This window comes from Helianthus annuus, chromosome 8 (genome assembly GCF_002127325.2).
Source record: "Helianthus annuus cultivar XRQ/B chromosome 8, HanXRQr2.0-SUNRISE, whole genome shotgun sequence".
Lineage (NCBI taxonomy): Eukaryota > Viridiplantae > Streptophyta > Magnoliopsida > Asterales > Asteraceae > Helianthus > Helianthus annuus.
This window is the reverse complement of record NC_035440.2, coordinates 39,723,262-39,736,877: the sequence shown is the minus strand read 5'-3', so window position 1 is coordinate 39,736,877 and position 13,616 is coordinate 39,723,262. Positions and strand designations below refer to the sequence as shown.

The 13,616-nt window shown below is 34.0% G+C and overlaps 2 protein-coding genes across 3 annotated transcripts; one reads left to right on the top strand and one right to left on the bottom strand.

Annotated features, from left to right (window-relative positions):
* Positions 1-625: 625 nt before the first annotated feature.
* LOC110872674 (nudC domain-containing protein 2) lies at positions 626-2,034 on the top strand. Its single transcript, XM_022121528.1, has 5 exons — positions 626-766; positions 847-995; positions 1,087-1,135; positions 1,212-1,354; positions 1,796-2,034. The coding sequence occupies exons 1-5, from the start codon at positions 718-720 to the stop codon at positions 1,880-1,882; spliced, it is 477 nt and encodes a 158-aa protein (XP_021977220.1). The 5' UTR covers positions 626-717; the 3' UTR covers positions 1,883-2,034.
* A 1,198-nt stretch (positions 2,035-3,232) lies between these two features.
* On the bottom strand, positions 3,233-8,200 carry LOC110872673 (sister chromatid cohesion 1 protein 1). Of its 2 annotated transcripts, none has more exons than XM_022121525.2 (20): positions 7,998-8,200; positions 7,602-7,670; positions 7,468-7,526; positions 7,314-7,358; positions 7,198-7,217; positions 7,040-7,116; positions 6,616-6,736; positions 6,438-6,513; positions 6,256-6,334; positions 5,882-6,012; positions 5,765-5,826; positions 5,519-5,680; positions 5,279-5,444; positions 5,129-5,211; positions 4,849-5,041; positions 4,666-4,741; positions 4,003-4,139; positions 3,824-3,911; positions 3,630-3,742; positions 3,233-3,548 (listed from the first exon to the last, which is right to left on the bottom strand). In XM_022121525.2, the coding sequence occupies exons 1-20, from the start codon at positions 8,048-8,050 to the stop codon at positions 3,466-3,468; spliced, it is 1,893 nt and encodes a 630-aa protein (XP_021977217.1). In that variant the 5' UTR covers positions 8,051-8,200; the 3' UTR covers positions 3,233-3,465. The 2 variants fall into 2 exon arrangements, with proteins under 2 accessions (XP_021977217.1, XP_021977218.1); XM_022121526.2 differs by having other exon boundaries at positions 5,129-5,208.
* Between the last annotated feature and the right edge of the window lie 5,416 nt (positions 8,201-13,616).

Sequence of the window (13,616 nt, the reverse complement as noted above, 5' to 3'; positions counted from 1 at the left end):
ACTCTCTGTCTGGCTTATCTCTCTATCTCACTCACACTCTCTCTCTGGATTTTAATTTGAAGACTGTGGCGGTGGGTGGTTGTGACTCGGGTTTGACGTGAGTGTGGTGGTCGGATATATTGACAATGATGAGTGGGTGGAGTTTGAAGGTTAAGCCGCTGCTTTATGACACCATTGGTGGTGGTTGTTTGGGTGGTGATTGAGGTTGATTGGGGGTTTTGTTCGGTGGTGATTTGGTGAGTAAAGAAGGGGCTTGAAATTTTCCGTCAATTGAATAATAGTTTTTTGTTGCGGTGCTGGATGGTGGTTGTGTTGCTGGATGGTGGTTGAGGACATGGTGGATGGTGGTGTTGATCGTGGATTTTAAAGAGAGCGAGAGTGAGGGTATCTGGGTTTTTAGAGAGAGAGAGAGAGAGAGAGAGAATAGAGTGGGTGGGAAGGGAAGAGTGGATTTTATATTTTTTTATTAAAAAAGGGTTTATTTATATATTAAGATGCGAAAAGACAACAATACCCTTATGTAGGGTTCGCATGATCAGATTTAACAAGAAAAACTAACTGGGTTAGAAACAAAGGATGTAACGTGCAAAATTTTTGTCTATAAAGTACAAAACGTGTTAAAATTTGTTGAAAAGGATACGGCTTGAAAATACGCTATACATAATTAGATCCCCGAAGTTATAAGTAGGCCGGACGGCCACAATCAACAACCGTGAAATGGCGGAGAAACTAGCACCTGAAAAGCGGCACAGCTTTTTCCACGGAAGTATGTCTTCAAACATTGGCAATTGATCGCTTAATAATAATATCAGTTAGGTTATTCATCCAAATAAACTTGTTTTCTAGGTCAGAAAGTTTTCGAATGGGATCAAACCCTAGATGAGGTCAATATGTACATCAATTTGCCCAGAGGAGTCCCCACCAAGCTCTTTTACTGCAAAATTCAGTCCAAACATGTTGAAGTTGGAATCAAAGGCAATCCTCCCTATATGAATGTATCTGTTTCTTTCTTTCTTTAACCTCTTTCATTTCAGATTATTTTTTTATACAACTGCTAGCTAGAGCAACAATATGAACCTTTTGCAGCATGATTTATCTTCGCCTGTGAAGACAGATTCTTCATTTTGGACTATAGGTATGCAATTTGATTATGTTGTTCCTGCTCAGTCACAGTTTGTGATGTTATTTTGAACTGTGCTGCTGTATGGCAGAGGATGATGTATTGCACATTACTCTGCAAAAGAGGGATAAAGGTCAAACATGGTCGTCTCCTATTCAAGGTCAGGGTCAGCTTGATCCATATGCTGCAGATCTCGAACAGAAACGTCTCATGCTTCAGAGGTTTCAGGAGGAGGTAAGCTGTTGCAACATGGTGGTTCCATAGTTATAGTTTTTGTTTTAATGAGGATAATTGATGATTCAAATTTGCATAGTAACTTTCTGCCTTCGTTTGTTTACTACATTGTTTGTGTTTGTTCGTTTTTAGTTGAAGTTAAACAAACAAACAAACACGCCGTCATTCGTGTTCGTTCGCACCCTTCATGGTCGTCACCTTAATTAATAGTAGCCCTATATATGATCGAAGTCATCTATACTGTAAATGTGTTAAATTATGTACCTTTATGCACTTTATCATTTATACTTTATTTTTCTATTTCAAATTAATACCAAATTGTCTGTGCTAAATAAACACGTCAGTTAATCATGTATGAGATGTATAAGGATTATGATTGAACAATGTATATGCGGATCACACAACCGATTAACATGTTTCTTTCTTTTCCTATTTCCACAGAATCCGGGTTTCGACTTCTCTCAGGCCCAGTTTTCAGGGAACTGCCCTGATCCAAGAACATTCATGGGTGGCATAAGATCTGATTAGCAATCATTGGTTTCTTACTCGTGTGAACATGTACATTAATTCACTCAAACCTTGTATCTTAACTAAATAGTATTGTGTTTGCTCACATATTTATATTTTAGAGATGCTCTACTTATGCCCAGTTGCTTATAAATTGTTCTTGATTTTAGCCATGTCATGTATGCACATAATGCCTTATATTGAATACTTGTGTTCACATTGTGTTATACTTGTACCCTAAAAGTTAAACACGTGTTCACATTGTGTGATACTTGTATCCTGAAAGTTAAATACGGTATCTAGTGATTGACTCGACAGATCACCGAAAGTTATCTATTTTAGGTCTTTGGGGATAACAAGGTAAGATTAAATATGTTACTAAGTTATATTTAATGTATAGACTTGTGATCACTTGGTGTGTATGAATCGCATTAGGTATCTAATTTAAATAAGATTTTTTTTTAAATCTAATCAACCTAACTGATTAATTCCTTCAGTTAGGACTAATGAGCTTCCTAGTTAACAAACACTTCATATTGATGAAATAATAATTGAAGTCCTAACATGTGCGGCTATTAAACTTTGAAAACCTCGACACGAAGCCACAAATATACAGATTTGCAACCTAAATGGCAAGTGATCCACCTATTATGGTAATTCACCGCAACAGTTAACTCATGAAATGAGTTGCACCGCTCTCCGTATAAAGCAATTGATTTTCAGTGGTATCCAGTTACTCCAAGTATGAGTGGTATCCCCTCAATTGATATGATCATGTTCTCGGTCCAAAACAATGAAAGAAGATCAAACTGAATGCCGTGTATGTTCATCTTCCTTGGTCGTCAAAACTCGACTTCCAAAACCCTGCAACCGCGTGTCACATAACTCAAGACTCGGTGACACTGCTCCATTGTTTGATCAGGTACCGTATCACCATATAGGGACTTTGGGTTTGTGTTTTTCCGGTTTTCACAATCAAACCTCCATAAGATAGCAAGTGACTTGTCATTTGTATGTTGTCATGTTTGATAATCGCAAAGTGAAATTCATGTAACTACCTTCATTAAAATTTTTTAAAAAATATTACGATGTTCCTTTGACCAACACTATTGACTTGTCGATGTTGACCTTCTTGAACTTTGTTAAAACACTTAACATTTTACAATTTACACGAACTCAACATATAATCTGAATTTTGAAACTATATTCTATATAGTCCTTGCACTTTATAGTTGTCATCTTGTCACCAAATATTATTCAATAATCACATTTCACATTTGGGACAAGTTAAAAAAAATTCATCATGAAGGATGCGGTTCCAAATAACGGTCACATTATGTATAATTTCAAACTACTTGATCCACACGCGTATTATGTAAATATGTATAACTTCAAACTACCAATCCGTATCCGTATTATGAATAAAATTCAAACTACTAATCCATACTTGGATATTGCAAATGCCATTAGTGATTATATTAACCAGGAAACTACTTAAGATAAACTACAAATTAAGCAACGGATGGATATCCTTGCATGTCTTCCTCATAAAGTAGTTCATTAGTTGATGTATGGTGCGCTATTTCTTTCTTTCTACCTGGTGGTCACATTTTTGCACCTCGAGAAATAACAATATTTCCGTAAGGTTCTTTCTGATATACCTTTATGATATCACGAGTCGCCAAAACTGCACATTCAATAATACTTGTCTGTTTTAACATTAAAACCAATATGCATAACACTAGTACCATGTTCATAAGAAACATACCAAGAGTCTGATAAAATAGACAGGCAGCCTTTTTTCTGTCCAATCCCAATGCAAGTTGGTTTAGTGATTCGGTTTGAGCACATCCTGGTGTATCAAAATGCGCCTTCAGTTGCCTGTACATCAAACATTTTGTTAGTTGTTACTTTGATCAAAACTATGTGTATAAGATTGATCTCCATTACAAATAATCTTACATTCGGATAGAATCAGTTAACTGCTCCATTGGTTGATCAGGTGGTGGGACTTTTTGGGTCTGTGTTGGTCCACTTTCTACAATCAACTCTGAACACGTAAACATAAATGACCGGTTTTAAGTGCAGCAAATTATGTAAAAGTAAGACAATTGGTAACTAATTGATTAATGCACCATTACTTTCTGGTGACAACTCATTTTCTGAAAGTTGAGCCAACTTGAAATTGGGATCGGTCTGATTGAACAACTCCTCTGCCACTGGTTCAAGGCCACTCCCACTTTTTCTACCCGACGAGAAAAGTCTCTTGTTGTTGGACCTGAACAAATATTAACCACATAAGCATAATATAAGATAACTTTTAATATGGGTCAAAAGAGTAAATTACAAAAATCGTCCTTTATGTATGTCATTTATTGCAAACTGTGTCCTTTGTCTTCAATAATTACAGAAAACGTACTCGATGTTTGCAAACCTTTGCAAGTTATGTCCTTTAGCCCTAACTCAGTTAATTTTTGTGGTTAATTCTGACCAAATGGACCCCACATGAGGGTATTTTTGTTGTTAAATCTGACCAAATGGACCCCACATGAGAGTAAAATGACCAAAACACCCTCATGTGGGGTCTATTTGGTCAGATTTAACCACAAAAAATTAACTGAGTTAGGGCTAAAGGACATAACTTGCAAGGATTTGCAAACATCGAGTACGTTTTCTGTAATTATTGAAGATAAAGGACACAGTTTGCAATAGGTGACATACATAAAGGGCGACTTTTGTAATTTACTCGGGTCAAAACAAATCGGGTCGGGTTAGGTGGGCCACATTAAATACTGTTCACTAACCTTCCGGAGTTGGTATCTGAGACGTCAGGCACAAACCCGGGTCCAGATCCTGAGCTCATAGATTTAACTCCGCCATCTGTTGGTTAAAAATATGCATTGATATATCATATATGCCCCCTTTTATCAAAAGTGTGACTTTTGAACCATGATTTATATACATATAGAAACAAAAGTGGATCAAACCAGAATTTGCAGGTGTAACTGCCACGTCAGCATCAGCTACGGGCCCACCATTGGCCCCGCTTACGTTGAGTCCATTGTTCATAACGGTGCTGATGATTTCAGGAATCTCATAGTTATTCACATATGGCATTTGCTTCTCTATGGATACCCCCAATGATCCAGAACCAACTCCACTATGGTGATCTTCAAAAGGCTGAAGATTAAAATACCTTATGAGAAATTGCAAGTGTTTATTCTTTACTGTGTAGATGAATGCAAATCAGCAAACGACTTTTCTTACAAATGTTGTCGGGTCATGATAATTAGTTGCTTCTGGTGGTGATGTTGATGATGGTGCTGGTGGATGTGGTGGCGAGGTTTCTACTGAATGCAACAAATGACATTGGTAAGTATATTATTATAATTGTTAAAAATAATATTGGTATTCTACCTGAAGGTGAATCATGCGCAGGTTGAGTTAATTTGGTCCATTGTTTTAACAGAGGAAGAGGATAACAGATATCTCTATTTTCATTTGTAAACAAGCCTTCAACTAGCGCAACTGGCGGTAGATCCATTAGTCTTTCAGTCTTCATGGACCGAATGCTGCTCAAATGCTGAAAAGTATAACGTTCAACAATATAGGTTGTTCGACAATAATTTTATAGTTTAATCCTGTTCAGAAATTTACCTTTATCTTTCTTCCTCTTCTTGAGCCGAGATCAGAGGCGTCCTGAAGCCAAGACTGATACATATTACCAGGAATCATAGTTTGTTCGTAATCCATGATAACAGATGGGACCCTTCTTGCTCTTTTTCTAGATGGTTTTTGCCTGTTTGGAACATGTTGGGCCTGCATTATTTGATTTTTATTTCAATAAACATATAATTATAAAATTTGTGATGGAAGTGCGGAACCGCTTGACTAATAAGTTACCTTATCCTCATCAGATTGATGATTGGTATTGTATTCTGGATGCTGCTCGTGTATCTCATCAGCTGCAAGAACCTAACAGTTAGTAACTATCCAATAAGAAGATTAACTGAAACTTACGTTTTTTAGGCTCGTCTTGTAAAGGTGGAGAGGGTATTAGGGTGTTTGGCAGGTCTAGGGAATGGTTATATGAAGGATCTTTCTCTAGCGTCACGTCATCCCCGTTGATGTCATCCCCTTCAATGTCAAACCTGTTATGTTCACCATTAAGTTATACATGAATAAGGTTCGTAATTACGTTAAGTGGATTTATGATCACAAGTTAATTTATGAAACCAGTTAAAAGCAAGGATAGTTTATCATGTAAAACTGTGAACAAATAAACTCAGCTTTAATGTATATAGAAAATGCAGTTGTTAAAGTGATACAATGATATAGTTAACCTGCAGTATTGACATGCGCAAGTATTTGCCATCACAGCTAAGAATACCTACCTCTCAAACTGTTTGAAGCGACCTGCGTCGGTCTGGTGTGAATCAAATCGATCAAATAGGGTGATATTTTCAATGTCAGCTGAAAAACAAAAAGTATACACCATCAGGAACATTTGACAGAATCCTAAAACCTGTGTCTGCAAGTGGATATATCCATAAATTATTTTAGATGCAGTTTGTACCTTGATGATGATCATGAGGTAGATCAGCATCCCCCTGGTTATGGCTGATGTAAGAATCATCTATGTTGTCGAGATTCTGTAAACAAAAAACAGGCATAGCTTTGAATTTTTAGCCTATACTGCTGAAAAGAACATTGAATGTGACAATGACTTTTATCCGTTTGTTGCACTAACTTACCATGTCAATGTAAGCACTTTTGTGCATCCCCATTAGCGTGTCCGAGTTAGAAAATTGAAGATGTTGCTCAAGGTCTCCTAGGTCTGCTGGTTGGTTAGCAGGGAGTGTAACATCTTCATATCTACCATAACATATTAATCAATATAATAACTTAGATAAACCATGAACTCAAAGTCCATTGACTCTACAAATGACCCTTAGCCAATATGTATCAATACGCATGTGGTGCACAGAACTATGAAGCATAAACAGAACATTTAACAATAATTTGCCATAATTAACTTGGTATAATAGTCTTAATTATGTCATCAGTTGCTTTTCTGATAGTAACAATTCTACCTAAATGGGATCTTCTTAGCAAATTTCAAAAGCAAAACAAAACATAAACAAAAACTCAACATATGTAATGTATTTGAAGACTTACTTCGCCTGAGACTTGCCTTTAGGAAGTACGGTAGGATCTCGCTTAGCTTTAACCCTCCATGCTTCATTGATTTCCACCTATAAAATACATTTACCCAATTTTCACAATGCAGAAGAAACTACACAATAACATAGAGTGTACGGGATTTGAGATCGCACCAGAAGACGAGTGACATCCTCTGTGAATAACAACAATTCTAGTTAGTAAGTGAGAGTAAATTGAATATGTTGCAAAACATAACACAAATAATGAACAAAGCAAACAGAACAATCACCGTAGAGTAACTTTACTTTCCGCTCGTATACAATGACAACGCCACCTGAGATTTGCATACAGCAATATCGAAAAAAATAAATTCCAATTCCAATTACTATTCCTATTATAACAAATTCGATGAAATATATATTGATACGGAATGACGAAATTACCCATGAGGATTCCAGATAGTCGGAGAGCCATTGGAACTGAGGGATTCAGAATTTCTTCACTGCAACGGAGGAGCACAAGTTAAATGATCGAAATAGAAAACAGAATAAACGCTAATAAAATTATAAAATGAAACCAGATGTTGATGATGTTAAGCTTGTTGAGATTCCTCCTGTTGATTTTCGCATGCAGTGTCGCCGCTCTCCTAATTAAGTGCGTACATAACAAAACCAAAATCATTCCACACATATTCGAACGAAACAACTATGAATGCATGTATCTATCTGTATTATCTACGAATAACCAAAATCAGATCTCAAAAACTGACGCAATAACACAGAGATTAAAACCTAATCAATACATACACGAATTGACAAACTAAAATACTTGTACTAAAACTTCGTTCGTTTAATCGATAACACACAGTAGTACGGACATGATTTCTATTATAGTAGAATGAATATCAACATACATAAGTTGGAGATTATGTTTAAATTGGATCGAATAAGACGTTGATTGGAGTGTTACGTACCAGATTTGTCCGAGAGGAGCTTTGCGAGCAAGTAGCTGGTGAGAGTAGAACATTGTGTGTGTAAAATTTGGAGAAAAGGTGTGTTGTTAATGGCGGACTGTGTGTGTTTATATGAGAGAGAGAGATTCGCAATAACAGAATTGAGGCGGGACGAGAGAAGCATGTCAGAGGAATGCTGTTATTTGCTGACGTCACACACTTACTATCCCATGCTCGTACTATTGTGTAGTTTCTGTTATGACATCAAATTATTCAATAATCTTTTTAATATTACATTACATTCAAGTATTGAACTATTAATGTTCTCTGTATCTTACTAGGGTAGCTAGAACCCGTGTTTACATGGGTTGAATCAGTGGCGGATCTAGGATTCTGACCAAGCGAGAACGTTTTATAAATAAGCGGTAACGAAATCGAAAAAACGTCAAATTTTTCCAAAATTTGCACTAAAAACGTCAAAAATTTTCTGACCAAGCGGTAGCAGAGGCTACCCCTTGGTCTAATATATATCCGCCCCTGGGTTGAATAAATGAAATTTTATAAAGTAAATACAAAAAAAAAAAAAAATCTCTAAAAAATACTTGTGTCTTACACGAGTTGTATAAATTTAATATAATATAATCTCGTAACACATAGAGTCGTCTTGATATGTTTTTAGAAAATGAACTTTGATGTACAATTTACTTATTATAACATTATACTTTGTTTTTTTATTTATTATAAAGTTAGAAACTTGTGTATTACACGAGATTATAAGGTTATAAACTTGTGTATTACATGAGGTTGGATCAAAGGTGGAAACATAAGAGATAAGCGGAAAAATAAAAGGTTATTAATGAATGGAAAAATTAAGGAAATAGTTAAAAAAAGAAATATTAAAAAAATAAGAGATAATCTAGAAATTATGATTCAATAATATTTCATAGGAGAGAGAAACGGGATAATTGTTACTAATAGAAGAGAGAAACGAGATAATTATTATTTAGTAGTAGAGAGATCCGTCACCATGGTATAGCCCAGTTGGTCAAAGGTTTTTCCACAAAGTGGTTTCCTCCTGGGGGTCTCAAGTTCGAATCCAACAAGTCTATCTCAATAATCCGGGAGAACACCACTATTCAAGGATTCGAACTTGGGTAAGGTGTCGGCATATATAACCCTACCATGTTGCAAGGCAATTACACTGAAGCCGTTCAAAAAAAAAAAAAGTAGAAGAGAGATAAAAAAAAAATGTGAGAAAACACTAGAATGTAATATATGTCCTTAAAGATTTTTCATTTAATAATAATAATAAGTAAACAATACTAAAAAAATTATACGGCTTATCGAAAATAATATAAATAACAATATCATTAATAATATAAATAAATAAATACTCAACTATAAATAATAATATTCACAATAATAGAGATAAAGATAAATATTATATATTAATAATATTAGTTAGATATAATTAATCTAATATACTAATATTAATAACATTATTATTAAATTAAATGAGAGAGTGTCACGTGACATTATTTGGAGTCTTTTATTAGAATTTAGATTAGATGTTCTATTGATGTTTAATTTTAATAAAAAGTAAGATGCCAAGAATTGTAAAAGTAAATAAATATATTTTTATAATTCCACTTTTAAATATTTATTACTAGGTTAGAACCCCGTGTATTACACGGGTTGAATACATGTAATTTTATATACCAAATAGTAAAAAAATATATATATTTTTAAAAATCTCGTTTATTAAACGGGTTGAATAAATGTATTTTATATACCAAATAATAAAACAATATATATTTAAAAATCTTGTTTATTATATGGGCTGAATAAATATAATTTTATATATTAAATAATAAAAAAAGTTATATCTTTAAGAACCCCGTGTATTGTACGGGTTAAATAAATTTAATTTTATATATTAAAGAATGAAAAAGTTACATTTTTAAGAACCTCTTATGTTATACGGGTTGAGCACATGTAATTTTATATACCAAACAATAAAAAGTTATATATTTATAAAACCTATGTATTATTTGGATTGAATAAATGTAATTTTATATACTACATAATAAAGAAAGTTATACTTTTAAAAACCACATGTATTACACGAGTTGCATAAATGTAATTTTGTATAGTAAAATATAAAATTTTATATCTTTAAAAAACATCGTTTATTACACGGATTGAATGAATCTAATAAAAATTTATATATCTTTAAAAAAACTAACGGATATACTCAATATACGATGGATGGGGTGATTGCGGTGATGGTTCTTATAAATGTCACGTAAACATAGTGATTACCGTATTTAAGTTAGAGTTGAACATGAAAATAAAAGTATAGAACCAATAAGTTTACTCCTTATAAACAATTTTGAAATAGGTTCTACCCTTAACTACTTTAGTTTGATAAAATAAATAAATCATTTACATTATATTAATTTATATTTAGCGTACATCTTTTGTTAATTTCAGAATAAATAATTTTGAAATCTGATAAATATTTTAAAATATTATATTATCTTCTATACGAATTGTTTAAATTTATATTAAATTTAATTTTATAATTATCTTTTAATTGATATTAATTATCTATAAAAATAGATGACTTCAATAAATGACATGTGTCCTCTCATTGGTTTTTTTATTATATACTACGGATGATGTACAATTCGTATATATTATCAACTAATTACACTAATATGGGTGGAGATACAATAGGAAGTTTATTTGGCTAAGAAGGCTATGAAGTGATCTTAATCATCCATTTAGTTAATCAAGGGCTAAGATTAAATGATGGAAATTGTAGGGAAGAAAAGAGGCGCGTGAGTTTGTTTAGGGGTATTATAGTCAATGCAAGGCAATAGTTTATCTCTCCTCCAATTCCCCCCATTTTTTAAACGTTAATAACTCTTTCATACGACATTATTTTTTTATAAAAACTGCACCAAAAAAACGAGCGTTTTTTATCTTTAAAACGAGTATACTATTGCTATATTTTCAAAAAAAAAAAATTAAAAACCCAGTTGCGTAAAACGCAATAGAAAAACCCCCAGTTACGTAAAACGCAATGAAAAAAAAACCTAAAAAATGACATTTTTCTAAAACATAATGCACCAAAAACACAAAAAAATGTCTTATTTGTAAAACGCAATGGCCAGAAAACACAAAGAAATGTCTTATTTCTAAAACGCAATAGCCTAAAAACTCAAAAGAAAATTTACTTTCTAAAACGCAATGGACTAAAAACACATAAAAATGTGTTTTACATAAAATGCAATGCACCAAAAACACAAAGAAATGTCTTATTTGTAAAACGCAATGGCCAGAAAACACAAAGAAATGTCTTATTTCTAAAACGCATTAGCCTAAAAACTCAAAAGAAAATGTACTTTCTAAAACGCAATGGACTAAAAACACATAAAAATGTGTTTTACCTAAAACGCAATGCACCAAAAACACATACAAATGTCTTATTTCTAAAACGCAATGGCCAGAAAACACTTAAAATGTCTGTTTTCTAAAACGCAATGGACTGAAGACACATAAAAAAGTGTTTTACCTAAAACACAATGCACCAAAAACACAAAAAAAATGTCTTATTTGTAAAACGCAATGGCCAGAAAACACTTAAAAATAACTCATTCTAAAACGCAATTGCCTAAAAAACAAAAGAAAGTGTTCTCTGTAAAACGCAATGGACTGAAAACACTTAAAAGAGTGTTTTACCTAAAACGCAATGCACCAAAAACACTTCAAGAATGTGTTTTTCTAAAACGCAATGGCCAGAAAACACATAAAAATGTTTTAGTTCTAAAATGCAATTGCCTAAAAACATCAAAGAAAGTGTTTTCTCTAAAACGCATTGAACCATGACAAAAGTTTTGCCTGTGCTGTGAATTGTCTGTGCTGTAAACTGTCTGAACTAATGCAATTTACGAATGCAGTTTCCAGAGGCAATTTACAGAAAATTAATTTTTCTGATGCATTTTCAACCCCAGCCAGGGGCTCTGCCCCTTGGACCCCGCCAGGGGCTGCCGCCCCTGGGACCCCGCTACCAGGGGCGCTGCCCCCGGACCCCCGCCAAGATCGTAAAACGCAATGACTAAATCAAAAACCCAGATCGTAAAAATAAAATTAAAGAATTTCTTACATGGATCAAAGTGATTCCTTCAACAATTGACGAATTTTGAATGATTGAAACACTTATCAGCGCTCGAATCGAACGGATCAAGTGATTATCTTCAAAATCACCGGAAAAAACGAGATTTTGTATGAAATTAAACTGGGTTTTCTTCAAAAAAGCTGGAGAACACGTTGATCGGGTGTTTGAATCATTGATTGGTGATGAAAATCGCACTATAATGTAGTGATTATTGAGATAGAAAGTGAAGAAATGGTTGAAGATGGTGGGTTTTGAAAATTGTGGGTTTTGAAGTTACTGGGTTTTGAAAAGGAAGAAGAAAAGAGTTGGATTGACTAAAATACTTTTTTTCTTTATTTTAAATGTTGCCACATATCATAATCCTATTGCTTCCTATACTTCCTAGCCAAAATAAACTTCCTATTTGATTATTTCCATACACTAATATATATGCATGTGAAATGAAAATGGATAAATATACTTTCAATTTTGTCTCAAGATAGCTTATGTATCTATTAATAACACCAGTATGATATGTTTAACAGTCGGAAATTTAATGCATACTAGGAAAACAAGGAAACAAATCCTATTCAAATACTAAGCTAACTTGACCAACAAGTTAATTAAATAATTAACTTCTTTAATAAAGCCCTTCAACTTTGTGATCTTCTTCATAATTACCCTTGACATCGTTGGTACCACCTTAAATGGCTTAATGCCCTTCAAATTTACCTGTCTACGAATTCAGTATTACTATTAGGGGGACGGAGTGTAAGCGGTGAGAGGGGGCGGGGTGTGTAGTTCTCGCGCGGGCACACCACCGTCACCCCTTGTTTAAGTGGGTGCTTGAGTGGGATTCGAGGAGTAGTCACTGTTAATTACTAATCACTTTAATAGATCCTATGCTGTTAAAGGTGAAAAGCTAATCAAATATTTAGAGATAGTCAAATAATTGACACTCTCTTTTGTTTCCTTTAGTTTGACCAGTAACATTTTTGGGAGTTATCCTATCAGCCCATAATACATAAGGTAACTCTTCTGCCCACTTTCCTTTCATGGATCCAAGCTTCTTTTTCAAGTTGTTGATGATGATCTTGTTGGACGATTCTGCCTGGCCATTAGCTTGTGGGTGGACTGGTGTTGATGTTATCATCTTAATCCCCCAGCTGTCACAAAAGTTTGAACCTGAGAGTCACCAATGTGAGGAAGAGAAGAGAGACAGGATTAACGGTGAGCCCCACTCTCTTCTAACCAATCACACATTTATTTTTTATTTTTTTAAGAAATATTGTTTACTACTCTCTATGTAGGGAGCGCCCCTAGTGTTTGAGTGTAAATGAAGAGTGGAGATGTGAGTTGACATGACATGAGATGATTGACTAGGTGGAGAGTTTACCCTCATGTGAGGAGCACCCCATTCACCCTTATCTTCACATCATACATAAGGTTTTAGATTATTATTATTATAAAAATATCTT

Coding starts and splice junctions, on each gene's coding strand:
- LOC110872674 (XM_022121528.1), top strand. CDS start 718: ATGGCGGAGAAACTAGCACCTGAAAAGCGGCACAGCTTTTTCCACGGA. Junction 767..846: donor GCACAGCTTTTTCCACGGAA/GTATGTCTTCAA, acceptor CTTGTTTTCTAG/GTCAGAAAGTTTTCGAATGG. Junction 1,355..1,795: donor TTCAGAGGTTTCAGGAGGAG/GTAAGCTGTTGC, acceptor CTATTTCCACAG/AATCCGGGTTTCGACTTCTC.
- LOC110872673 (XM_022121525.2), bottom strand. CDS start 8,050: ATGTTCTACTCTCACCAGCTACTTGCTCGCAAAGCTCCTCTCGGACAA. Junction 7,117..7,197: donor AGGATGTCACTCGTCTTCTG/GTGCGATCTCAA, acceptor TGTATTTTATAG/GTGGAAATCAATGAAGCATG. Junction 5,042..5,128: donor ATCATGACCCGACAACATTT/GTAAGAAAAGTC, acceptor TTTAATCTTCAG/CCTTTTGAAGATCACCATAG.